Source organism: Corvus cornix, chromosome Z, assembly GCF_000738735.6.
Source record: "Corvus cornix cornix isolate S_Up_H32 chromosome Z, ASM73873v5, whole genome shotgun sequence".
NCBI classification, from domain to species: domain Eukaryota; kingdom Metazoa; phylum Chordata; class Aves; order Passeriformes; family Corvidae; genus Corvus; species Corvus cornix.
The window spans coordinates 27,554,132-27,579,799 of NC_046357.1; the positions used below are offsets into that span (position 1 = coordinate 27,554,132).

At 43.4% G+C, this 25,668-nt stretch overlaps 1 protein-coding gene across 2 annotated transcripts in view; it reads right to left on the bottom strand.

Moving 5' to 3' along the window:
- Window positions 1-1,780: 1,780 nt before the first annotated feature.
- The window catches only part of CORO2A (coronin 2A), a 64,308-nt gene continuing 40,420 nt past the window's right edge, over window positions 1,781-25,668 (bottom strand). The window contains exons 3-12 of one of the 2 annotated variants that reach the window (XM_039567371.1): window positions 24,822-24,938; window positions 19,921-20,070; window positions 19,189-19,368; window positions 18,253-18,369; window positions 15,901-16,005; window positions 15,454-15,550; window positions 13,580-13,692; window positions 12,408-12,498; window positions 11,863-12,128; window positions 1,781-10,593 (exon numbers count right to left, since the gene is read on the bottom strand). In XM_039567371.1, coding sequence (XP_039423305.1) covers window positions 10,462-10,593; window positions 11,863-12,128; window positions 12,408-12,498; window positions 13,580-13,692; window positions 15,454-15,550; window positions 15,901-16,005; window positions 18,253-18,369; window positions 19,189-19,368; window positions 19,921-20,070; window positions 24,822-24,938 — 1,368 coding nt within the window. In that variant the 3' untranslated portion in view covers window positions 1,781-10,461. The remainder of the gene's footprint in view (window positions 10,594-11,862; window positions 12,129-12,407; window positions 12,499-13,579; window positions 13,693-15,453; window positions 15,551-15,900; window positions 16,006-18,252; window positions 18,370-19,188; window positions 19,369-19,920; window positions 20,071-24,821; window positions 24,939-25,668) is intronic. The other variant, XM_039567372.1, reaches the window with a different exon arrangement.

Sequence of the window (25,668 nt, forward strand, 5' to 3'; positions counted from 1 at the left end):
GATCTGCTCCATACATAACTGGAATCAAAACTCAGCTAAGAAGGAAGAAGCACTGGAGCCAACCACACTTACTCTCCCTGGTGAGTTCCAGATCATATTTGCTTGAATACATTTGTATGCTTGTGTAGCAAAACCCTTTTGTACAGAAAATTCATAAAGAATTTCACATGGTGGCAAATTACAGCTGTAAATGCAAATACAAGTAATACGTGGAGAAAGATTATAATACAGCCTCAAGGTATCGTCTGGAGTCCTATCTACTTAGTTTATTGACAAAAGTTGAGCTACTCTAAATTGTCATTGAAATGTTTTGTGACCTTAACTGCAGATTAAGCTGTGATCTTACAATTTGGAATATCATTTTCAATCATTAAGATTCAAGAGCTGAAATTTTAATTGGTTTGGTTTGGTTTGGGTTTTTTTTGATGGTTCATAGGGCACCATAGTTGTCTTGCCACTGTATCACTATTTCCAGGGAAAATTAAAAAATCAGTGGGAAGGTAAAAGGACTGACAAAGAAGGAGATGAACTAAAGACAGAACATGCAAAATAGATCCTGACACTGCACCATGCCACAAATCTTAAGAGTGAGAACAAACTCACGTAACTGGCAAAACGTATTTCCTCCCAGATTCAGACTAAAAACAGGCTTAGTTCTACTGCAAAGTGCAGTGTTGACACACAACATATGAAACTCTCTCCTGATGTTTTATGTGGATTCACCTAAAAAACGTATTTAGCCTACTAACCACAAGTCATTCTACTGTGTCATATCCCAGACAGCTATACTTAAATATGGTTCGTGGATTTTGCCCTTTGTCAGCACAATGGACCAGTGACGGCTATGTAAGAGAGCAGAGAAAGCCATATGAAAATAGCCACCAGCATTAGGCAACACATCAGCAGGACTAAGACAAAGCCGCAGGGCTGATTTTATCACTCTGCATACACTCCCTTGTTGTTTAGTAGTAGCAGTGAGAATACTGCTGTGGTTTGACTGACAAACCTTTAACTGGCAAATTATGGTAGCCCTCCAGTTTCTATTCAAACCTAACCACAGATGCTAGCCAGCATCAGTGCTAGCAGTTCTGCAGACTTGCTTCCCTGTGCTAGTAAACTACTACTAGGGAGACCACACCCAAACATGTTGTCCACACGTTGTCCTGAAAACAGTAAAGGTACGATTCTCTCATATTCTCAGTCCTAAATTATGTACCCAGTCTTAGGTCCAAATAAGTTGATAGTAGTTCAATGACTTTGTGTTTTGCCTTCACTTGTCATCACATCGCAGTCATTTGCATGATTTTATGCACCATAACAGGAACATGTACAATATGCTGGGATAAAAATGCTCTATTTAATGTCAAGCATATAGGCTAAAAACAATATAGTTTACAACGGAAACATACCATCTTCACTGAGGAGATGTAAGAAAGAAGCCCTTTCTCCAAAGACAAACACTAGCTACAAGTGCACTGGCTGTTATATTATCTCAGCATGTACTTACAAGAACTGAATAATACAACTATAACTATAGAATTACTCTCAATAAGTGATTCTTAAAGAAACTGAGGCATTTAGAACATCTAAGTTTGAAGAGTGTTCACTTAAGTAAATTCTTGTGGGAAGGAAAACACCCCTCCTTTCTGATTCCTGGCAATGGCTTATAGCAGAAAACTGCAAATGAAGAGATTCTTTTTTTAATAGAGTATTTATTGTTCCCCAGAAAGGCTCATGCACTTAAAATAAAATCAAATTAAACCCAGGTACATTACTAAAATAACTCAATTAATATAATTTATTTCACATGTCAGAAAACAAGTGGGATCTCAGGTGCTCCTGTTCTATGGTAAGCAGTTCAATTATACTTACACATTTTTACATAAATCACCGTTATAAGAATACTCTAAAACCAAAGATAGATGGCATTTGTATGCCCTGATATTTTGTTGTTTTGGTAAAGTATCTAAATATCTCAATTTTCACACCTCATTTTTATTGTAGCTAGAGAAGACCATTTTCATCTTTTCATCTGCACATTAGAATATGCTCTAAACAATTTGCTTGGACTTGGCATACATGAAACAATAGTTCCCTCTTCTGGACTGAGGTAATGCTAGATTTAGGGCAGAGAAATCTCTGCAGAATGGAATTCCAGTTAACGTTTACTGAAGGTGTGGGTTTTCTTCCCTAATTGAACAACCTTACAATAACGCAAAAAGCCTTAAAGTCTATACACAAAGAAGTCAAGCACATAAAGAAAGAGAGGTGTAGAAATCAATTAAATATTGGATTGTGGGGCTTTGCATTCGATTTCAGCTGAAAGCACTGATAGCTGCAACAGATGTAAGTAAGGATCTGTCACCATTTTGATAGTGAAACATAAATTCTCTGGAATGCATTGATTCCCAAACTCTCAGGGTTTTTTAAAAAGTGGTACAAACCACCAATCTGGAACACAAAATTTATTTTAAACAAGTGTCTAATTCAATTTTGGACTGGAACATCGATTACATAACCAAAGATCAGCTACATACTAGATTAAAAAAAGTAACCACCCACCGAAAGAAGAGACAATGGATAGAGGAAGTAAGGCAAAAAAATCACAAGGCCCCATGTTCACAGAACAAAACATGCCCTCAAAGACACCAATTGTCATCCCCACTTTGAACAAAGCATTAGGAAGCAAATCTGTGAGGGGGCACAAGCACCTAAAACTAACTTTTGTTCTCTCACAAGGTTTTTTTTTTTTTTGTGAAAAGCAGCCCAGTACAGCAAAGTACTGGTATGGAAGAGCTGAAACACTCTGGGTTACCTGCAGCTGGAGATAAATGGCAGGTACAGAGTCAATCTTCTGAACAAAGGGTACCAAACTCTCCTCTGGAACAACACTTTCAAGGAAGTTCACACTACAAGCCTTGCTTCACAGACCTCTATGACTCTTGCCTTGTCTGGCAAGAAGAGTCTGGGAAGCCTGATGGTCTGTGGAGGACAGGGCCTGTATTTGAATCACAGCAACTGTTACTCTTGATCAAAATATCTCTGAAAAGAAGTTGCTCAAAGCACCCTCTCTTTGGAACAAAGCCCCACTGAAAGGGGCAAGACTCTGCAGAGGTTCACAGGGCGATGGGGAGAGTGAAAGCTGTAACTCCCAAGTCCAACTCTAGAGGTGAAATACAGATGATCAGTCTGTCTTAAACATCATAAAATTTTATTCAACACTCTGTGAACTTTGAATGGTCCCATTGGATTAGAAAATTTGCCCAGAGCCTGGGCATACTCCAGTAAGACAGGCAGAAAAGACCAATACACTTAATTTCCATTTCTTCAGTGCTCACTTGGTTTAATAACTGACTGCAAAAAACCAAGGTGAACTTTACCAGGGAACTGGGTGGTGGCCTTCCTGCTCTGATGTCTAAAAGATACTGTTCTAGGAGCCACATACTCCCAAAATTAGTAACCCAATGTTTGCTGTTGTGAAAAGTAATAAAAACTCCTCTCCACACATACGAAGGAGCCTGTGGCTAAAATGGTCCTGTGAGAGGAACATCTTCTATAGCAACATGGTCATGTTTATGGTAGCGGAAGGGGTATACTGACCTGCGCCTTTCTGGTATTGAATTCAAATGAATAGCCAAACGAGTCTGCTCCATTTGCCTTCCAATGGGGAGAGAAGCACATGTTTTGAGTCAGATGTTTATTTGTATGTTCTTTTTATGAAAGTATCTCAGACGCCTGTTCCATCACTATAAGATGAACCATATTTTCATGGACCATGAACACAGTGATTTGCTCCCTTCCAGTGGTCAGTTGAACTAAAATTAAGGTTTCTTCTTTCTGTATGATTGACACTTCCACTGACTGCATCTGACTTTCATCATGCCTTTACAATGATGTAAATTTTTTTTTCTTTTTTTTTAAGCCTTTTTTTTTTTCACTTCCAGAGCCTTGCAAAGCTTCCTATAGAATTGTGACATATGGGTCAGGGACAAAAGCACTGTAAGAACCTGAGTATGAACTGCTATGATTCACTTCTGCAGCCCTAAAAACAAGGTCCCCAGATGGGCCATACACTTAAGAGCTGGACTCAGAGATCCTTGCGGGTCCCTTTCAACTCAAATACTCTGTAATACAGGAACTATATCCTTTTTCACCACTCTTCTCAGATAAAGGCAGGCATTCTCATCTGCCCCTCACTTTTTCAGCATGCTTCACTTCCCTAAATGTCTATTTAGCTTGACAAGGATTGCACTTTTAACCTTACCAGCACCAAAAGCAATTGTGGGTTTATGAGCAGACAAAATTTATGGGTGTAGAAAACTGTAACACACTTCAGATCAGAGTGTCTAAGCCTTAAGAACACACTGACAGTCCCTCCCCTGAATCTACTTCCAAGTATTTTCAGCAGCAGTAGAAAATAAAATCAGTTCCTTATTTTGCAGCTTGCTGTAAATGCTGCTACTTTCACCACTTTTCCAGCTGGGACAAAGCATCTTGTGTCCTTGTTCATGAAAATAGTGCTTGAGCAGAATTTCACTTAAATCTTCCCAAAGAAGCTGCCTCACAAATCACAGTGGACGTATTAAACATACCTTTTGTAAAAGGCTCAGGTAAACTCATATGAAAAAATTCTGTAGGAACATCTTTGTGAAAACTGAAGAGAAGAATCCATAGTCCCAGGCTCTGGCAAAAAATATACCTAAGTATTTTGCATCACAAGCAGATACACAGTAACTGACCTAGAAATTAAGCTTTCCAGATTGCATTAAGTCAACGAAGCTGATGTGTTCTGTAAAGGCTGTCAGTAGGAAGTAAGGTTTGATTCAAAATACATTACCTTCACATTTAGGTGATTCCACCCTACAGACTACCCCTCAGGTTTACTCACCAGAATTTTTTGTTCCTTACTCAAATTTGCTCTCATCAAGTCCTGCAGAGATATGGAATCAGTGCAAAGATTTAACTTTGGCATGTAAAACACATAGACCTGAAGCTGAGGTAAGGTAGTGGTGTTATTTTCCCATAGACCTTGCAAGATCTGATCAAATATACCCATGTGAGTCAAGATGGTGAAAATACAATGCATCGAATCCAACACAAAGCAGAAGAGCTTTGTAGTCAGAAGTGTAGTCACTCTAATACAGAGGGAAGAATATGAGGCAACATTTAAAGCAGACGAAGGCCCAAGCTCTCTACTGTTAAAATAAAATTATGTTTTCTCTGTCCACTTCTAATGTCCCTCACATATGCCTCCCATATCTGATGGCTAAGTACTGGGAAAGATGAAGAACACAGATAACTCCTTCTGCTGTTAAGCCCCTTCCTCTGAGAGTCCTCAGGGGTGTTTATGGTTCAATCACAAGCTATTGGATGTGCAAATTTCTACTGAAGAAAAAACATGCAAAAAAACAAGAGGAGAGAAAATCAGAAGAGGAAACAATCTTCATTTATGCATGCATTCACCTTAAGAAGTTGCTTAAAGAGATTATTGTGCATCATTTTTTCACATACAAGGATTTGAAGAGAACTGGGCATAGTGTTTCCCATGTTGTGACACAGAAAATTAAACTCAGAAACTCTTTTTCTCTAGTTCTGCACAAAGATCTTACTCAGGAGAGATTAATTTGCTGACAGAAGCAGCAATTGCCGGTAGCTCAGAGGTGCAGAATTTTAAGCATCATAGCTCTAACCACGTAGCCTGAGTCCCAGCCTTGTCGGGACCAACAGAAAGGGGTTTCCTAGGTGCATGTGAGCCACTTAACTGGAAGGAAGTGACAAGTGATAGTTAGAGGACACTGCTGTCCACGACTCTGCTGATCAGATTTATCATTTAGGGAGGTTTGCTTCTGCAGTTTTCACTGAGAATGTTGTGCAGAGGCTACCAAGGCTTATCTGGGTTCCTACTATACAGTGCTGTTTTTTCAAGTCTGTACCAAAGACACAGCCAGGGGTGACCTGAGAGTTATCAAGTGTAACTAGCAGGCTTGAGGGGCATTGCTGAAGAGCATGGACTCCCAAGTGGTTTTCTCCATTGCGCCCAAAGAGGAATCAGCAGAAACCGTGTGAACCACTGGTTGCACAGCTGCTGTTCACAGCAGACTTCTGACTCCTGTGAGCATGGCAGCCATGGTGAGAATCTGAAAAACATAACCAGGTTTTAAGGGGAGGGAAAGCTGGCAGAGAAAAATTGATAATGTTGAGGTAGATAAGTAGATACCTGCTGCATACCAGATTAGGGAGTATAAAATACAGAGGACTGGGTTAAGGTATACTTCAACACCCTGCATGTACACAGGTTTGTGGGGCCAGATGGGTTTGATCCAAGTGTGCTGAGGAAAGTGAAGGCTGGTGGTATTGCAAGGCCACTCTCAATGTTCTTTGAAAGGTGGAGGTGAGTAGGAAAGGTTGCAAATGACTGACTCTCAGCCCTGCCTTCTAACCATGTAATGAAGAAGATGAATCAACTACAGCCTTATGCAATCCTTTGGAAGATGTTGGAGAAAATGCTCCTGGAGAGCATTTCCAAAGGCATGCAGAATTAGAAGGTGCTCAGGAGTAGTCAGCCTGGATTTCTGAGCAGAAAGCCAAAAACTGTTTACAAAACAAATCCAAAGCTGTTGAATCTCTCCATTAGTGACCTGCAGGATGTGACAGTACAGAGTCAAGCAAGTTTGCAGAGCACATAAAAGTGGGAGGAGAGGAAGGTGCAGCAGACAGTTGTGCTGCACTTTTGTCAAACCTCAACAGAAGAAATGCAGAGCTGGGCAGGGAGAAATGTGATGAAGCACAGCAAGGACAACTGCACAGTCCTGCATTTGAGAAGTAGCTCTGTGCACCAGGTGGGGACTTGTGCAGCTGACAAGCAGCTCTGCAGAGAAGTTCTGTGAGGTCCTGCTGGACAGTAAGGTGAGCTTGAGTCAGCAACACTGGTTTGCTGCCAAAATGACCAACAGTATCCTCAGCTGTATTTAGAAGTACACTGAGAGCAGCTCAGGGGAATTTGTCCTTCCTCTACCCTCAGTGCTACTGACACCATGTGAGGAGTCCCAAGTCCAGTTCTGGGTTCCCCAGCACAGTTAAGTTGTAGACAGACTGCAGTAGCTCCAGCACAAGCTCAGAGATCCCACTCGGAAATGGTGCTGCAGCATGTCCAAGAGGCAATTCCTGATACTGCAACATCACTTCAGTGCCTCCCTGCAGCTTGCAGCCACTCTGTGATAGGGTTGCATGCCATCCAGCCCAAGACCAACAAGGGTGACCTGCTGCTTCCCACTGCAGGGCAAATGAGGGGGCATCATCTCCATGTTCTCTTCTGCTTGCAGCTCCTTGGGCACACCAAGGGTACAGCCTTCCAAGATGAGAAATAAATAGAAAATGACAACTATTGACTAGGTTTTATTCTGCAGTTAGCTGCTGGCCTAGAGTAGAGCGTGAAGATGTCAAGTGTTGTGGCTCTAAATTAGCAGGCAAACTAACTGCAGGGCTGTGTTTTCCTCTCTCTTTGTGATTTAGTAACCATAACACCAGAGTCACAAAGGCACTGCAGGCTCTTCCTCTGCCTCCCACACTAATCTGCCTGCTGCCACCTTTTTCTAGGTTTTGCTCAGAGCAGTGAGACTGTGTCAGCCCCCAAGGACGGAAGCAGTCCCTGCTCAGACACTCTCACCAGCACGAGGTTCCTTACAAGACCAGGAGGCAAGGACGGCATAGCACCCTGGGGACATGGCTGGTGCACAAAGTCCCCAGCACAGTCTTCTCCAGCAATTTCCACCATTTTTTCTCCTTACATTGGCCTAAAATATGCTACAAGAAAGATTAAAAATTACATCTTGAATGCAGCCATGAACATTTCCATGCCCAAAGCTGTGACAGATCAACAAACTACTACAGTGAAAGACAGCTCACAGGACACGAGCACAGGCACTGGTTCTTCAGATTTTCATCACAGCTACCGTGCCTATGGGAATCAGAGCAAAACAAAACAAAAACAACAAAATGAGCTTTAAAGAGAGCTACTTGAGACTTGAGCTCACTTCAGCCAACACATTTTTTCCTGGTGATTGGAGATACCCAGCATCATGACAGTAAGCATAATGGGAATTTGTTTGTATTGTGATCTAGCTGGAGGTTGCAGCTGTTATATTGTGCTTGTATTGTCCATGCTACTTCAGTCTGCTAAATCAAAATCCTGTCTTCAAATAAATAAATTTGGTAATAACACACTAAGCCCTCCTTATGTGGAATCTAAAAGAGCCTGGTCAGAGTGTACTGCACAAGAGAAGAGCCAGGACTGCAAGACAGCAGGAAACACCTCATGACACAGAATGCATCTCCAGCAGGACAGACTTTACTCAAGACAACATACACAGCAATTCAGCACAAAGCAGTGTGAAACTGCCACCCCTTTGTGGCATCAAGGGTAACTGGGAAGGATGTAAAAAAACAGGGCCATCTGCATTAGACTGTGTACAACCTACCTACTAATGTAAGGCCACAGCTTGACGCAAGCAAAAGAGACAGTAGGTGATGCTCCTTTCTGACCTTGATTCAGCTTAAGTTTCAGTAACTTCAGCAATACAATAATAAAACAACAATTTTGCATGTATCAAAAAGTAAACTCTAAATATATTTATTATTCAGTTATATTTGCTTTTCATTGCACAGATTTGGTTTTTATCCCCATGTTCAACAGCTTCTCACAAAGCTTTTAGGAGTCTTAGAAACTGTTAAAATGATCACTCAAGACTATTTAGGCACAGATCATGAATGCATAACTCTATTTCCTCAAGGTTTTTTCCATGTGAAAGATTAGTGGTTGAAGTTAAGCTCCAAATTGAAATACATTTCACAGTCCACGCTTTTACAGGCATACTGTCTAAAAAAGAAGTTTTGATTAAATAGTCTCACCAAAGCCTAAATGAAAACACCTTCTTTTCCATAAATGCTGAAATCAACACAACCCTAGGATAAGAACCACAGTGACCAACCATTCTCTATGCTAGTCAGTCACAGAATAACAAAGAAACAGTCCTCAAGAGGATGTAAAAATCCCCAGGAAAAGTTACTTTACCTTGGAAATAATTTAAATAATTTATTTTGTATGGAAAAAACGAGCACAAAAAAATGCAGCCAATAAAACACATCTGGTGACAAGGATGTGTCCTAGACATATCCCCTGGACCTAGCTGATTCTGTGATTGCTATGTGCCACAATAGAGGTGCAAAGATACAGGTTAAACAGTGTTTGCTCTGCTTGGGTTTAAGACATCTCCATAAGGTCCAGCATTGAGCCAGAGAGCTGGTGCTGAAGGGCACAGATCAGTGTGGCCACAGGGCTCAGGAAGGCTGAGCAGCCTGGGAGGATGCAGGGGGCTGGACAACACAGCTGGCAAGAGGGAACCTGCAGCTGTAGATGGCTGCAGAAATGGGACAAGGTTCTGGCACCTGGGAGCTAAGGAAGCAGCAGCTGCAGGCATTAAGGACAAGTGATACTTCAGCAGCCCTGGAGGGCTGTTCATGACTGGCCACAGCCCTGCGGTCTTACTGTGGTTGACACAACTCTTCTAGCACCATTGCTGAAATGTCTGCAGTGGGTTGGGGGTCCAACTCCCCATTCATCCTTTTAAACCTTCTTGGCAAATTCCCCTGCTGTCAACACTATGCAGCTTTAAATGTTGTCCTCATTTCTCTGAGGACCCCCAACTGACTGCAGCTGGTCTTTGGCAGAAGGAGGGAAAGAAGGCCACTGACTCACAGGACACAGAGACTCTGCAGCTTCTCTGGTGAGAACTAGCCCATACCATCACCCTTTTAAAGTAGGATCCCCCAATGCCGACTCTTCTTTACCTATCACAAAAGTGCCGGCCCTTGGCACCCCCAGTGCAGCCTCCCACTCAGAGTGGGACTATCCCCAGCACCAGGTCAGGGCAGCCACAGCCTTCCCAAACCACCTGGGGGCAGAGCCAAGCTGTGAGGTGAGAGGGGTGCATGAGGATCCCTTTGGAGTTAGAGGTGCCTCTGAAGCTCAGCAGAGTGGACTCCCTGGGCAAGAGGACAGGAGCCACATTGCTGGGCCTCAGGGTGAGCAAAGGATCTGGCAGCTGCCTTCAGTCTCCCATCCTCCTGTCACATGGAGGGGCAGCAGAACAGGTTGTTCCTAGAGGTTAACATGTAGCTTCTCCAGGACCAGAAGAGCAAGAATTTCCAAAGTCTCTCACTAGCATTAACACACAAGTTTCTGACATTGGTGAGCAGGCAAGCAAGGAGAGCCTGAAAAAGCACAGCAAATCCATCAAAAACTGTCTGGTGATGATTAGGGAAACGTGATCACCACAAGCCAGGGAAGTCCATGCTGCCTGAAATATCAATTTTACCCCCAGTAAAAAACCTAGGAGGAGTTATCCACAAGAACTGAAGTCTCCCCCATTTTCCACAGATTCCAAGAGCTTCAGGCTAGCACCCTCAGTTATCCTGTGTGTCCATTCTGACATTCATGAGCTCCAGCTTCAGCTGTTTAATTTGGACATCTCTCTGGTTTACCAACAGACGTAGTCGACGGATTTCTTCCTGTTGCCGGAAATACATCTGCAAAAGCTGTAAGAAAGCACACATTTTACTTACTTTACACTAAGAAAACACAGGCTTAACCTAACAATGCCACCAGAGCTGTCATCACTTCTGAGAGAAACATCTAAGGCGGAGGCCTTCAACCAACCTATATATGCCTGACAACATCAGCAGTACTCCTGTTGTCCACTAGATTGGGCTGTGACTGCAGGTGTTCCACAGAAAGTATTTGGAGTCTAAATTCCTAGGTATGCCACATCTCCTTCTCTGACCTTAGGCAAGTTCTCTTTTCTTCTTCCAGTTGGGACTAGCATAGTCTTTCATTATGCATGCAGCAGAGCACCCAGCTCTACAAGGGCTGCTTCTGTAACCTTGGGGTGCCAGCTCAGAAGCATGTAGAAAAATATCCTTTTTCATACCACTGGGACATTAAGATGCAGAAATTCCTGCCCTATCAAGGTGCAGATGCTAAAATCTTGCAGAGATGAAAGGGGACCTCAGCACAGGTATGGAAAGAAAATTATTCCAGGGTTCCTAAAAGCAAACACATTGCATGTAGTTGAAAATGTCCCTAAGCTGCCAACAGTGGGAGGCTGACAAATCACCAGAGAGACGTACCACTGTGCCAGCTTTGATCACTATACAGAGAGGTGGTTGTCCACGACTAAAGACAAATTATGGAGCTGCCAGGACCTTTTCTAGAGCCTGTCTCAGGTGCATGCTGCAACCAGCAGCCAACCTCAATAGCACTGCACTATCAAGTTGTCCCTCAGTAGTGAGCTGCTGAGCCAGAGGCAGAAATAGACCCTTTCTCATGTCAGGGTTCACAATACAGTCAGGCAGTTAAGACTACATGGATGCACCAGGGTTACACCCACTCCTTTCACAGAAGTCCCTGCTGCCTCACCAGGCTTGCTGACTGCAGCTCTCATCAAAGGGTTATTCTGCATAAACCCCCCCCTTCTCTTCTCTAGAACCTGGAAGTCACAAGGACCTCCTTGTACCCAGCCAGCCACCAGGCAGGTCTGTGCCACAAGAATGCCTAGGAAGCGAGAACGCTGACTGCCCCCTCCTTTCCAGACCCCCTCAGCCGGGGTGCTGCTAGGACACATTTCTGCTTCCCATGTGGCAGCCAGGTCAGGCAGAGTTTTTCCCCCACAAAGAACAAAGAGCTTGCACTGACACAGGCCTGCAAAACAAAGCCTCCCTGAATTGCCACCAGGTGAAAGGCGTCCTTTTGTCATCTGGCTTTGGGCTTCCCCCACAGCCCCAACACTTCATCCCAGACATTCGTACCTCATTTTCAGTTTTTGGTGGTGGACACTCAAATATGTCAGAGCCATTGAAGAGGCACATTTTCTTACTGCTTGGCAATTCCTCCTCCGATTTCATCTTTTTTCTGCTATCTCTGATCTCTCCTAGCTTCTGCTTGTCCTCCAGAGACATTCTTCCTCCCTCTTGTTCGCTCAGGTCAGTAACTTTTGTAAATGGCTCTGGGTCAAGAAACTGTGGTAAGGAGCTCACAGCTTCAGAGCCTGGTTTTAGGGATACCAGAAGAGGTCCTAGGGAGGGAGGAGACAAGTTAGCACTCACAAACCACATCCAGAAATCAGCTGTAAGCAATTTATTCCAACAACCTGCAGAGATAAACATGGAGGCACTTGACCGGAGCAGCTTCCAGAATTCACAGCCACCAAGTTATTTTAGATTCCAGCCATATTTACTGTGTCTCTCCTTTTCCTTCTTTCCTCTTTCTCTGGCAGGTAACAGGCCAGAGAGCTAGCAGCATCTTACCCAAGCCCTAGTAAGCTGAAGGGCTGGGGAGCTCTCCATGTGCTGACCTTTGTTAAACCCGTTCAGCCATAGTTGTGCTGACAGTGCCGGTTGGGCTGCTGCAGTCAAGGGGTAGATGTCTTCCTGGTATGATTCCGACTGGAAGCAAACAAAAGTCCAGAGTAATCATGTCAGTGAGATTTTGGCTTAAAGAGGTTATATTGGATTGTGGTGGAGAAATGAGTTTATTCCCCTTCAGCACAGGGAGTGTCATGAGCACTCACTGGCACGGAGATAAAGTCTTTTCACCTGCTCTGAGCCTCTCTGCTCCTCACCCCAACTAGGAGACTTGCATCTGAAGGCCTAATTTAATTCATGCCAGTGAGGTCTTCAGACCGGGGGAAGTTGACATACGCCAACTCAACTCCCATGAAATCATGTTCCTCAGAATGAATATGTGGATACAAAGGATGGACAAGTCACAAAGCATCAGCTGATCATGAACTGACAGAAACTGGCCAAGGAGATTAAGCTGGAGGAACACGCCTGGTTGGGAGTTGCAATGAGCATTAGTTCTTTTGGGTCTCTGAATTCAAGGAACTCATACCTTCTTTTCATACTCTATTTTCTGGAAGTAGAGGGCACAGTGCTGCCATTTCCCATGTACCTATGCTCACACAGGAGCTACTTTGGCTAGCTACAGATTCAAGGCCTGTTTCTTTCTCTAATGACACCACCTCTGAGACTTACTTCTACATCACCCTCAGTGCAACGGGTCGTGCCTTACATGCTGCAGAACAACTGTCTGTAACACAACTGTACCCAAGGTGCAGAGACCCATGAATTCATAGTTCCTGTTTTGCCAGGGTGATTCTGCTTCCTTCCACAAGGAGATTTTCATGCCACCCAACATCAACTCCCACCCCTCTCCCTCTTTTGTCATTATGTCAAACAGATTCTATTGGAGAAGTTTACAGACAGCTAGCAGACCTGGTAGCATGTCTTAGAAAGTCAAACATTAAATAGAGACCTAACCACTGAGTAACTCTTGAGTTACCCAGACAGGGTTTATTGGCAGGGCTGCCCCAGAAACTGGCCAGCTATGTCCCTCACACCAGGAGAGAGAAAATCTCTTGTTCTACCTACTCTCCTGCTCCCAAGAGTCACAGAGAGGAAGCAATGCTCTCATTTTTCCACTGATATTTACCTCAGATATGAACACGACCTGAGGTTGACTTACCCGTCGAGGCACAATCATTGAGATGGGCTCAATCAAGCTTTTAGTTGGGATCAGTTTATAGAAACGGAAAATTTCACAAGCTGCCACATCAAGACCTCTCTTTGGCATCATTCCTGGGGGAAGAGCATTAAAAAATGGAGTATAAATCTCCGTAGGAAAGTTAATGTAATCAACCATGGGAGAAGGGACATCAAACAATGAAAGGAGTCATAGTATCAGCACCATATCAGCATGAAGTCTGCATCCAAAATCGGCTCAGTGGCACAAATTACAAAACTAAATAATTTTTTTTTCTGTCAGACCATGTTGTTACATACAGGGTATGTGGTTTTCATGCTAAGCCTCCTGCTCTTTATTCATTCTAATGAGCTCCAAATAGAGTGACCAGAACAAACAGAACTGGCAGGTGATGCCACAGGATTTGAGTATCAGAATCACCAGGAAGGGATTTCAGGACACCTAAACAACACCACAATAGCTATATATGGCTGAAACACCTTCCAGCCCAGTATCCTCCCCTAATGCTGTCCCAAAACAGAAATGAATATGAGAAGGATGTGAACATCTGTTCTGTCCATTTTTGTTTTAAGGACTGGCTAATCCACACAAGGTCTCTAAGTACCTGATAACCTCAGTGGGTTTCTCTCCCATTAGTTTGTACAGTCCAAAGCTATATCCATGTCAATTCCCTTAACAAAAGATATTCCCTATGCTTCTAGACCTTGTTTCATAGTGCCCAAGCTTAGTTTTCTACTAATACCCAGTGACTTCATTAAGCAGTAGATTTTACATGAAGGCCTGTTGTTCCTTACATTATGCAGTCTAAACTTACAATCTAAACTATTCTAATCTTACAATCTAAACTCCACTGCTCTACTCAGTACTTTGTTTTGGTAATATTGAAAAGAAAGTTTTGTGAAGTAGACGTGATTCACTGAGGCCTTTTAAAAACACTTATACACTTCCTTTTAATGAAATTATTTTTAAAGAGACTATGACAATGAGAAATAATGATGTCATACTGAAGGATTATAAAAACTGAATAATGAGAAGATCCTTACAGTTAAGTTTTAAATAATATATTCCTTTTAATTTTTTTTAAGGCAACCTGCCGGGACAAAATTCAGTGCTGCCAAATACCTGTACTAATTTCCTCTAACAGCAGGAGTGTCCACAGGTAGTGTGGAGGGGTGTTAATGATCCTAGAAACATGTCAGTCTGTAGAGGAATATGACTTACAGAGTAGACCAGAGAAGGTTCAAGAAAGGGCTAACAATATGGTTTGAGGGCTGAAAGCTAAATTCTGTAGCTTGAATTAGTTAAACAGCGGGTAGTACCCAGACAGGTTAATAAGCAAGGGTGTCCAAAGGAGGCGTGGTGACCTAATCAAAGTAGATCTATTTCTAAATAGGAAATGTCAGTAAAAAAGGAGGTAGACAACCAATAGACTGAAGGCATTAAGATGTGAAGCATTTGTTACCAGAGATATCACACAGTAGGAACAATGGAAATAGAGTTCAGTGACAAAAATCTTGAAGCAGATTGACAAATGACAAGGACCATTCTCTGCCTTTAAATCCGGACTATCCTCCTTTCCACCTTGACCAGGTATGTGAAAGGAGATGCAGCAGTGAGTGGTAAAACTGCCCAGCCCATGCTCTGCTGGTCCGAAGGGCCCAAGCTCTGACTCTGTAATACCACCTGTGATATATGGGTGACCTGGGCCAAGCTGACTGTAAGCACCTGTAAACCCAGGTGGAGGAATCTGACCCATTCTCTTTTCTAAATTATATTTTGGGTAGTCCTAGACTCTGGCAGCCTCTAAAATAAAGAAGCCACAATCCTCTTGAAACTTTAGACATGCTGCTACTCACCAATTCCCTTCTGTGGTAAGTGAGAACGATATTCCATCAGGTAGTTCAGGTATGGTTTCTCAGGGCTTATCTCATAGTACCGTATGTTTCCATCACCCTAAAGGCAAAGAAAATCAACACCAGCCAGACTCTGCTGCGCAGCATGAAAGCCTGAAAAGAATTCCTGGCCCCAAAAAGCCATGCAGGATCAACAATGAACCAAATGTTTACCCTAAGATTCCTATACGGGAAGGTTAGGACCCAGCTGTGTACCTCTCCACAATAAACATGGAACATCTGTAAACATGGTAAATGTGGCCCAATGCTGAAGCACCCTCTGCCCCCCTCCCATCTGCTCATATCCTTAGGTCAACATGCTTCAGGAGCATCTTTGACTTCAGTCTGTTGCAACGCCAGCTGAGAGCAGAATCAAACAGGCCTGCACTTGCTGATGTGGAAAGTACTTACCTTTCCCACCACGTAAAGCATGTGTGTGTCAGAGTCATAGACAGGAAACAGTAGTCCTGAGGAGCCATCCAGATCCTCCTCCAGTAAAGGTACAGAAAGGTCATTCTGGGCAGGACACAGAAAAAAGTCAGCTGCAATCACCTGTCAGTCACCTCAAGTCCGGACACCTCCCCTGAACCCCGCCTGGCAGTGGCATGTGAACGCAGCTCTGTGTAATGACCCACAGCCCTGAGGAGGGGGCCATGCACAGACTGCTGCAAAGCTCTGTGGGTGGGAAACGGGTGCTCTGTCCCAGGCCTTGACGGAGGGCAGGACATCAGTTCCTACCACTGTAGCACCTCAGGCATCTGATGGCATTTCAGGGTAGATACGGTAACGTCGCCTGCCCCTATGTGGGCCAGACCACAGGAGATGAAGGGGCCTTCAGGGTACACCTGCATTGCTGGTGTAAAATTCACACTAAATTTTACTCATGTTCTCTCAAAACCTCTAGTCAAGGCAATACCTCCACAACAGTGCACCACCCACAAGAGCAGTCTGCATCAGCCAAGCAGCTCAGCACTGCACAGTGGGGAGGTGCCTGTTGCAAGGACAGAATCTCCCACTGGATTTTTGCAGGTAAGCCATGTAGGAGGACACAGCATAACACTCCATATGCAAAGCTGGCATGTCTTGTACGAAGCTATCCCTGCACTGCTGAAGGGAGTGATCTTCGGAGGACCAACAGGGCAGACTATGTTGTCCCATGGCTGTTCATCTGGTGATTCTCACATAAACATGTGTGTAGCAGAGGGTTAACACACATTTTGTCCTGCAGAACTGACCAGCTGCAGGCTGCGGGAAGCCAAAGCTTCTGTTTAGATTCAAAGATGGCATGGGTGGATGTGGACCTGAGAAAGAGGCCTGCTGGGCAGGCCCTGTGCCGATCCCTGTTCCTAAGGAGACTGTACATACCTTGCCTCACAGATCTTCCCACTGAGTTTCTAAACCAAGCATGTGAAACCCTAATGTGACACCCATGATGTGTCACAGCACTGCTCAGCATTGTGGAAAGCCTTCAGACAGCAATACAGTGCTTTGCCTCTCACATGTGAGAAGAAGCCATGTCCAAACATAGCCAAAACATAGCAAATCATAGGCTTGGTCTACCAGCTTTGTCTGGTAACAAAGAGTGACAGCACTACAAAGAGACAAAAGATTGTGCTGCATGGCAGTTGATGCAGAGGGACATATTTAGATGCTGACAAAGTAAAAAATCTCACTGCATATGAAACAGTAGATGAGAGCAGGGCTTCACAAGGCTAGCAGCCATCCTGACGGGAGACCATGTCTTGGAAATGACCAATTAAGCACTACCTCAGTACACTACTGTCAGGAATCATCAGAAATCAAAAACACACTACATACTTTTCTTCATTGAGGGCTTCATCTGAGTAGGCTGTGTCTAGAGCTCATTTCTCTTTCCAGCAGCAGGACCAGTTTGCCAGTAAGACCAGTAAGAGCCACGTTAAGTCAGAGCTACAGTAACCACACAGAGGTCCTTTGAACAATTTCTTCTTGTAGTGGGCTGTTGTGGTTTAACCTCAGTCAGCTACTAAGTACCATGCAGCCATTTGTTCACTTCCCCTTGGTGGGATGGGGAAGAGAATCAGAAAAAGGTAAACTCCTAGTTGAGATAAGAACAGTTCAATAATTGAAGAAAAAGCAAAATATAGAACAAAAACAATTGTAATGAAAAGAAAAGGGAGACAGAGGAATGAAACTCAAGAAAAATAAATGATGCACAACACAACCACTCACCACTTGCTGAGCAATGCCCAACCAGTCCCTGAGTAGCAATCCATGGTTCCTGGCCAACTCCCCCCAGTTGAGCATGACGTTCTATGGTATAGAATATCCCTTTGGCCAGTTCAGATCAGCTGTCCTGGATATCCTCCCTCCCGGTTTCTCGTGCACCTGCACACTGGCAGAGCATGAGACACTGAAAAGTCTTTGACTTAGGGTAAGCACTACGTAGCAACACCGCAAATGTCAGTGCGCCTTCAGTATTAAATCCAAACTAAATGGCAGACTTGTGCCAACTACTAAGAAGAAGATTAATTCTGTCCCAGCCAAGACCAGGACATGGGCATAGCATTCTCTTTGCTCTCATAGGCTTCTGTGTTGAAAGCTTCTTCAGAACTCGGTTAGCTCTCACAGCAGTAAGACCTATCACCCCTCAGGAATCTGACAGATCACTTCTGAATTGCTGTTATAAATCAATTCTTATGTATGTGGCAGGTGGAAAAGTTAAAGAGACAGCAAAGAGAGAAAACTGAAGCTGGTATGGTTAAGATTTTTGGTCCAACTCACTTGATCCCATAATGCAATTTGCCTATTATTCCACCAAGATGTTCCAGTAGAGAACAGCTTTTTCATGTTTCCAAGGAATAAGACTTTATTGGCTTTGTGAGACTTGTAGCTTGCTTCCTGTAGAAGAGAAAGAACATTGCATAAGTAAGACAACATCTGTTGCATAGCTACATTTCATGTTACAAGACAACTTTCATTCACTAACATCTGAAAGATCTGCTCAGCCCAGCTGAACTACAGTGAGCAGGATTTCATGGGCATCTGAAAAAAGTGGCCTAAACTCTTCAGGATCATTCCCAAAAGCTGAATGACCAATCACTGATCATCAAATACTCTGAATTGAAGGGGACACACAGGGATCATCAAGTCCAACTCTTGGCCCATACAGGGATTAAACCCACCATCCTGGTGTTATCAGCACCTGCTCTGACCAGCCGAGCCAATCTCTCCTCCCTAACTATTGATTCACATATTTGCAAGACAGCAGTCTCTAGTAGATGCAGGCAGGACTGTCTGTGTACACAAACCTGTGCAAATGGCTACCAAATGCAGCCAGCTTCACCTAGCCAACAAAACCCAGGCAACAAGAACAACCTTGATCATTGGGACAGATGTACACTTGCATCCACCTGTCCACCTAATCTCTACACTCCCTCCCATCATGTCCCTCAGAAGGCTGCAGGAGGTACCTATGAAAATAATGCCATCCAAGTAAGGTTTCAGGGAGCAAGGATCACAGTATCAAGATGCAAAATCCCTGTTTTCAATAATGACAGCCAGCGTTCCACGAAAAATAGAAGGCAATAGTACCATATAGTGCCTTGGGCAATTCAGGGCACAAGATGCATCGTCCTTTATGGCAATGAAGCTACCCAGCAGAGGAAGCACTCCAAGAGATGAGATCAGCTGGATCATAAACCTCTGAATCCAACCTACCTGTAGGACTGTTCCAGCACGAGGGTCTATCACACGTATCTTCCTGTCCCTGCAAGCAGTGGCAAGGAGACTGCCATCTGTGTTGAATGACATGGAGAGGACCACATCTTTGTGAACATGAATAATCTTCACTGGCTCTGAAAGGACAGCATCCTTGACATCAAGGTTCCAGATCATTATCTGGAGCAAAATTAATAAAAAAAAATCAGTCCTTTATTGCCTCACACACCAGGGGACTTTGTGCACTCTATTCATTTTGTCATCTTTTCTCTACATGTATAGGTCTTACTATCATAAGTGATTGTTCTCCAGCATTTAAAATAACTAAAATAATTCCTGATACTAACAGCAGTGTATCAGTGTCAGCTCAGAATGTCCAATATTTTAATTTCCTTTGCAACCACATTTTATACATAAAAATAGACAACATCACTGCAGATATTTGCACTAGCACAAACAAAAGTGGATGGCATTGCATACTGTATCCAATTCAGTAAATGCAAAGTGCAGAGTAGACTGAAGTTCATCAGAAGACTCCAAAATTAGACAGTCCTTTTGAACTTGTAGCAATATCCTTGGATTATTGCTACAAGTTCAAAATTTCAATTGAATTCACCATGGAATTTCCCCCTGAAGAAAGCTTCCAAACTCTTCAGTACCATCTTACAGCTTGAAATTAAAATAAATTTCAAACACCCAGCCAAACAGGGTGCTCCAGGAGCACAGACCCACCTTGTAGTCATAGCCAGAGCTGAAGAGGATGTTACCAGCCGTGGGATGCCATTCAATCAGACCAACTCTTCGATTATGCCCAAGGAGTTCTTTCTTCGGAGTAGTGATGTTTCTTTTTAGCAACTGATTGGGGATGTCCCAGATTTTAACCTGAATGGCACAGGATGGGTCTTTGTGAGTTTCCTGAGCGGGAGCTAATTTGGAATTTACCAATAGCTATTACTGCCTTGGAATTATTATTCCCTTTGTAGTGAATAGGAATGTGCCTGGCTTTTTTGTATGCCAGTCCTTGTCATTTGTGTCTCTACTCTTCTGTGGACCTGAAGACTCCTCTTTACCTTCTATCTTCAGACAGCAGTCCTACCAGGGCTTTTTTTAAATTTGGCAATCCAACCCTTAGACCTGGCCAAGCTGTCAGCACAGTTATGGAAAGTTATTCCCAAGGGGAAGAAGTAAACCACTGATCTTGCAGACCTTGCCTCTTAACAAACTTTGAGTAGGAGCCAGCAAATCTGAGTCCCAAAAGATATTATAATTCTATGAATCTACAATATTATAGCAGTGATTGATCCAAGCTCAACCCTCTCCTGCTCTCCTGGCCCTCTTCATCCTGGTTCTGAGGATCTATTCAATGCCACCTGGCAAAGGAACTGAGAATTCCTCTGGTCAGACGACAGCTATAGAAAAGTTTGTCTCACAGAAAGCTGCTCCGGTGCTGAACGCTTTGCAAATGACACAGCCATTTGTCAAAGTACACAGAACAGCACACATGTGGCCTCAAAGTAGACACCCTGAGCAGAGAGACTGGGAAGCACTACACTGAAGTCACCCAGCACTGGGAGTGTGCTGTCTTGTAATAGGTCCACCTACAGCTCTGGGTCCTTCTAGAAGGATGCTGCATGACGACAGAAATGCTCTGCCCTCCTGTGGTGGAAGAAAACAGTTGAGGAAACCTGCAAGAAAGGCTGAACCTATGTGGGTATGAAATGTGTCTTTCTCACACTAACCCTACAAACACAAGTATTTAGGATGCTAACAGATGATTAATCCTTTGGCTCAATGAAAATTACTGTGTTTGTCAAAATTTTTCTAGGTCTTAGCTTGAAGCAAAAGTGAAATGCTCTTTGGAACATAGTTTGTGGAAATCAGCCACATCTGCGCAAGTGTCCTGCTGTTTGGTTGATGAGGATGGCTCCTTTCTAAGCCAAATAAGAAAGGAACCCAAATTCTGTGACCTCCTGGAAAACATCATGAGCACTCTTCTCAGCAGTGTTTCTCCCACTAAGGAATCAAGTCCACCAGAAACATAACAGCTGTAGAGTCCAGCAGTATCCACCTGAACTCCTGCAGCAGTTAGAGAAAAGATTGCACTTTACAGCTTCAACAGCTATCACTAAAGGAATGGGGCTGAGAGAGTAGAAAAGGGAAAAATAGGTTCTGTTCACACTGACAAAAGCTGCCTAGAATGAACCATCCACTCCTTACGCTGTGAAATGGTTGGTGATAAAAGCAGAGAAAAGCACCTGGCTGGAATTTCAGGCTGCATTAAATGGCAGAAATTGCCAGTTCTTTAGTGTGCAGAATAAGCAGGCCTTGGAGTCAGGCCTGCAGGCCAAGCATGAGTAATCCAAACATGAACAAGCTCTCTACCCTGCTACATCTTGAAGAAAACCTGATAAAATGAAGTAAAAGGCACAGAGTTTTCCCTCTAACCAGAGGGGAGAAGATCTTCAACAAGTTGAATTCTTCATGCCTGACGATTTGCCACGAGAAACAGAAGGGGTAAGATGATAAGCTCAAACTCTCAGCCCCTAGCCATTTGCATTGGCCTCAGTCCTAAGCCTGCCTCAAACAGCAGTGGGAACTGGAACTCAGTGTTCACAGAGAACATACAATCCTTCCCATGCCCAAACGTACCATTCTACATGCTCCAGCTACGCACCACAAAAGATAGCTGTAGTACTGCCAGATGAAAAATCGTCTGCACCTGGTGGGCTAACACAATGCTTATTCTTCAAAAACCACTGGCCTATGGAACTGCACAATGCCCATTCTGTAAGAAGGAGAACTGGAAAGCAACCAGCCCAGTTGTGCCGACTTTTACCAGTCCACTGGGCAGTCAGGTATGACTTTGGAGGTCACCAGCTACCAGGGACTACCAAAGAGATCCCCAGGACAGAAAAACGCATGTGTAAAGGGAAGAGAAAATATGCTACTGATTTGAGGGAAATGCTTATCATATGTATGTTTATTCAGGGAAAATCAGTGACTATGTATGTAAAATACAGTATCTAAACAGGAGTTTCTTCTGTTGTCAGCATGCACAATATTTCACAGGAGATATGCCCTTGTGCATCTGGCTGAATAAACAATGTCTGCTTCTTACTGCTATGTTAGTTTTAAGGAATTTTTATTTTTACTGCTTTTTCGTAACAGTGGTACCACCAAGGCAAGCTCCAGAAAGTCTGGTTAATGGTGAAGAAACCTCTGAGAAATGTGGGAGAAGTGAAATTTCCATCATCTACCCAGAAGCTTGTGGCCTCTTCAAAGAGAGGCCCAGCCCAGTAAGCAATTAGATGCATCTTTGCACACAAGCCAGAACAGTGCACAGGATCTGTAGCCTTAGAGATCTTCCCAGCTCATCTGAATGAGGCTTGGAACACCCCAATTCAACTGGCCACCTTTGAGCAGGGCTTGGACAAAGTGACCTCCAAGGTCTAGCTACAAGGTATCAGGAAAGACAGTCACCCCAAGAAACACACTGCTGTCCTCGCTGTCACTGTTGGAGCAGTAATGACACACATGGATAGTGCCTCAGACAAAGGGCAAAAAGCCATTTATTAAACAAAGCAGCCTCTTTTATACACCTTTTGTATGTTATCATTTGTGTTACAGATTCATTGGCTGCTAAACTACTACAATAGACTCCTTGGCTATTATTAACTTCAATATACTACCATTGGCTACCTATAGCACAAGCATTCAAGCATTCAGTCAAATAACAGGTGCAGATATGTTGCTGTTTTCTCCTTCTACTGTTTAACTTTCATGCTTCTGTTGATACTCCATTCTCATGGGAAAAAACTAATTGTATTTCTTCTCATGAACTTTTCTCACAGTCCTTCTCTAGCCAAAGTAACAGGCCTGAGCCATCATTTTACAAAGGCAACAAGGCCTTCCTTTTGTAAGGTTTTACTTAAATGCCACACCTCGCCACTTAGCAGGTAGAGAGGAGATGTCTCTATGCCATGTCACTGTGCAGAGGACCCCTAAGATACCATTTCCTGGTGCTAGGATGAGGATGGGAGAGTAGTAAAAAGAGAGTACAGTCACAGACAAACTTCCTGGAACAACTTTTGTATTGAGACCAGTGACATGCTCCATGTTTCCATTCTTTAGTCTGAGGAGTGATCCAGTGTCAAGTTTCTGTAGAAAACCAGAAAGGAAAGCTGGGGATAGTGCATCCAGCAGCCCCCTAGTGCAAGAAAGATGCTGATAAACCTGTGAGTCCAGGAGAGGCCACCAGGATGCTCAGGAGTCTGCAGCACTTGCCCTGTGAGTGGAAGCTGGGGGAGATGGGCTTGCTCAGCCCAGAGAAGAGACAGCTTCCGGGCAAATTGATAAAAGCCTTCAATACTTAAATACTGAGAAAATAGAGCCAATCTCTGTCTTGAAATGCAGGGTAGGAGGACAGGATACAGCAATTAACTATACTGGAAGGAAAAAAATTCCCCATGGGAGCAGTGAAGAACAGGAACAGGTTGCCTGGAGAGATGGTAAAAGAGACCACCCAACCTTGCCTTCAACACAAATGGTTCTGTGATTCTGTAACTGCAGTGGGATGTTTTGAAGCTTGTGTTCGTTTCTCATATGAGGCTCAAAAGAGTGGCCAAGGCAGTGCCCTCCTGCCACAAGTAAGCCATGCCATGCCATGCTTCCTGAGACAGCATGAAAACCTGGCATACAGGTCAGAAGATAAAATAAGATCTTTACCATCAGTTCAGAAACTGAAAGAAGTCTTCAAAAAAAACCCCAGAGGAGTATCCAAACAAGCAAAGACAAGTCACTAAACAGGAAACACAATCCAAAAATCTTACAATCAAGAGTGACTTTTTGGCAGAACTAAAATGGCAGAGCATGTGAACCAAGCCAGGGCCGGAGAAAATGACAGGAGAAACCTCTCTGATGCTGTACGGCAGAGTGAGAATAAACCCAGTAGGAGAAAGCTCATATGGGATCTCTGGAAAAAAACATGGTAGGTAGTCAGATGTCCTCATTATCACAGAAGTCAACATCACACTTTTTACAAGACCTCTTGAAAATGACCTTCCAGTAGGTAGATATGAGCTAAATTGTCCCTTACAAATATGACTTTAATCTTTCAATTCCTACAGTGGTGGCATCTTAACCACACTAACTTCAGCCAAAGCTCCCACTGCAGAACTGTATGATGCATATTCCACACTGCAACTGATCCAGAATGACTTCACAGAGCAACTGAGTGCAGGAACAAGCTCAGACTTGCTCTGCAGGGAATTAAACTGAAAGAGCTGGTCCAGATTATCTTGTGCTGAAGCTTTTATTCTAAAGTAAAGATGGAGTTTCATAGAGATTAAACTTGAATAGTCATTCCATTTTAAACTCGTATTTTGTTTTTATCATGCAAATACACCACAAAAAGGCACAAGCCCCCACAAAACAGATCTGCCTCATTGCACTGATTTCGTATCACACAGGTCTGAACTCAAGAGAAAGAAAGGAATCTTACTCTTACCTCACTTCTTAAGTAAGTATGTGCATGTTTTAACATCTCATCTATGGGCCTTTGGTTTCTTTTAATCTCATTCTCCAAAAAGCACATTAGCCAGGTACTAACACAGAGTACAAGGTGGTAAACTTACTGTGGCATCTTCTGAACACGACGCTATTACAAAGTCATTGAATGGGTTCCACTTGATGTCCAGAACATTTCCTTTGTGCCCACATACTTTGGGATAATGTGGATCAAGCTTGCCTGTCTGGAAAAAAAATACAATCAAACCCTAAGGTGAGCCATGGAATTATAGGACATTTTCAAGGCAGCTCCAGAGAGGAACTTCTTTCTGCTTGTTGTCCTCCAAATGCCCTAGGTGCTCTCTCTCTGTTGAGGATGGGTTTTTCCTGTCCCTGCTAGTCAAGTCTTGATGATATCACCATAAAGAAAGGGAGGATTGCCCAGGCCTTCCTAAGTACATGCATGCTGTGCATGCCTACACGCATATTAGAAGACAGTATTAGGTTCAGACACCAAAATAAAACTTGGAGGAGAAACATCTATGAATGAGTTGAATCTTCAACATTTTTTAAAGATCTGGTGATGGGGGGACAAAGAACAGCAAAATCTCCTTCAGAAGACATTTCCTACAAGCAGCAAAAAAAAAAATGGTTTACGTTTTAATTTTAGCCTCACCAGCTAGCATTTATTTAATTTCTAAAGCAAAAAGGTATTTGTGACACAAATTACAAAATTACTAAGTTTTTCTTTCAGCAAGCTATCTATTTCTCTCTGATCGTGTTCAAATCCAGCCATTCACCGAATTCAATCAGCATTCTGGATTTAAAAAAAAAAAAGAAGACGTGTTTAGGTGGCATCTGCAGTGGTAAAAATCCTGCACAAAGTGCCCTAAAGTGTATTGAGAGCCTTGTGCCACATGGGGGCTGTGTTGCATTGAATAAAGGCACACTGCAGGCATGATCTCTGCTAGAGTC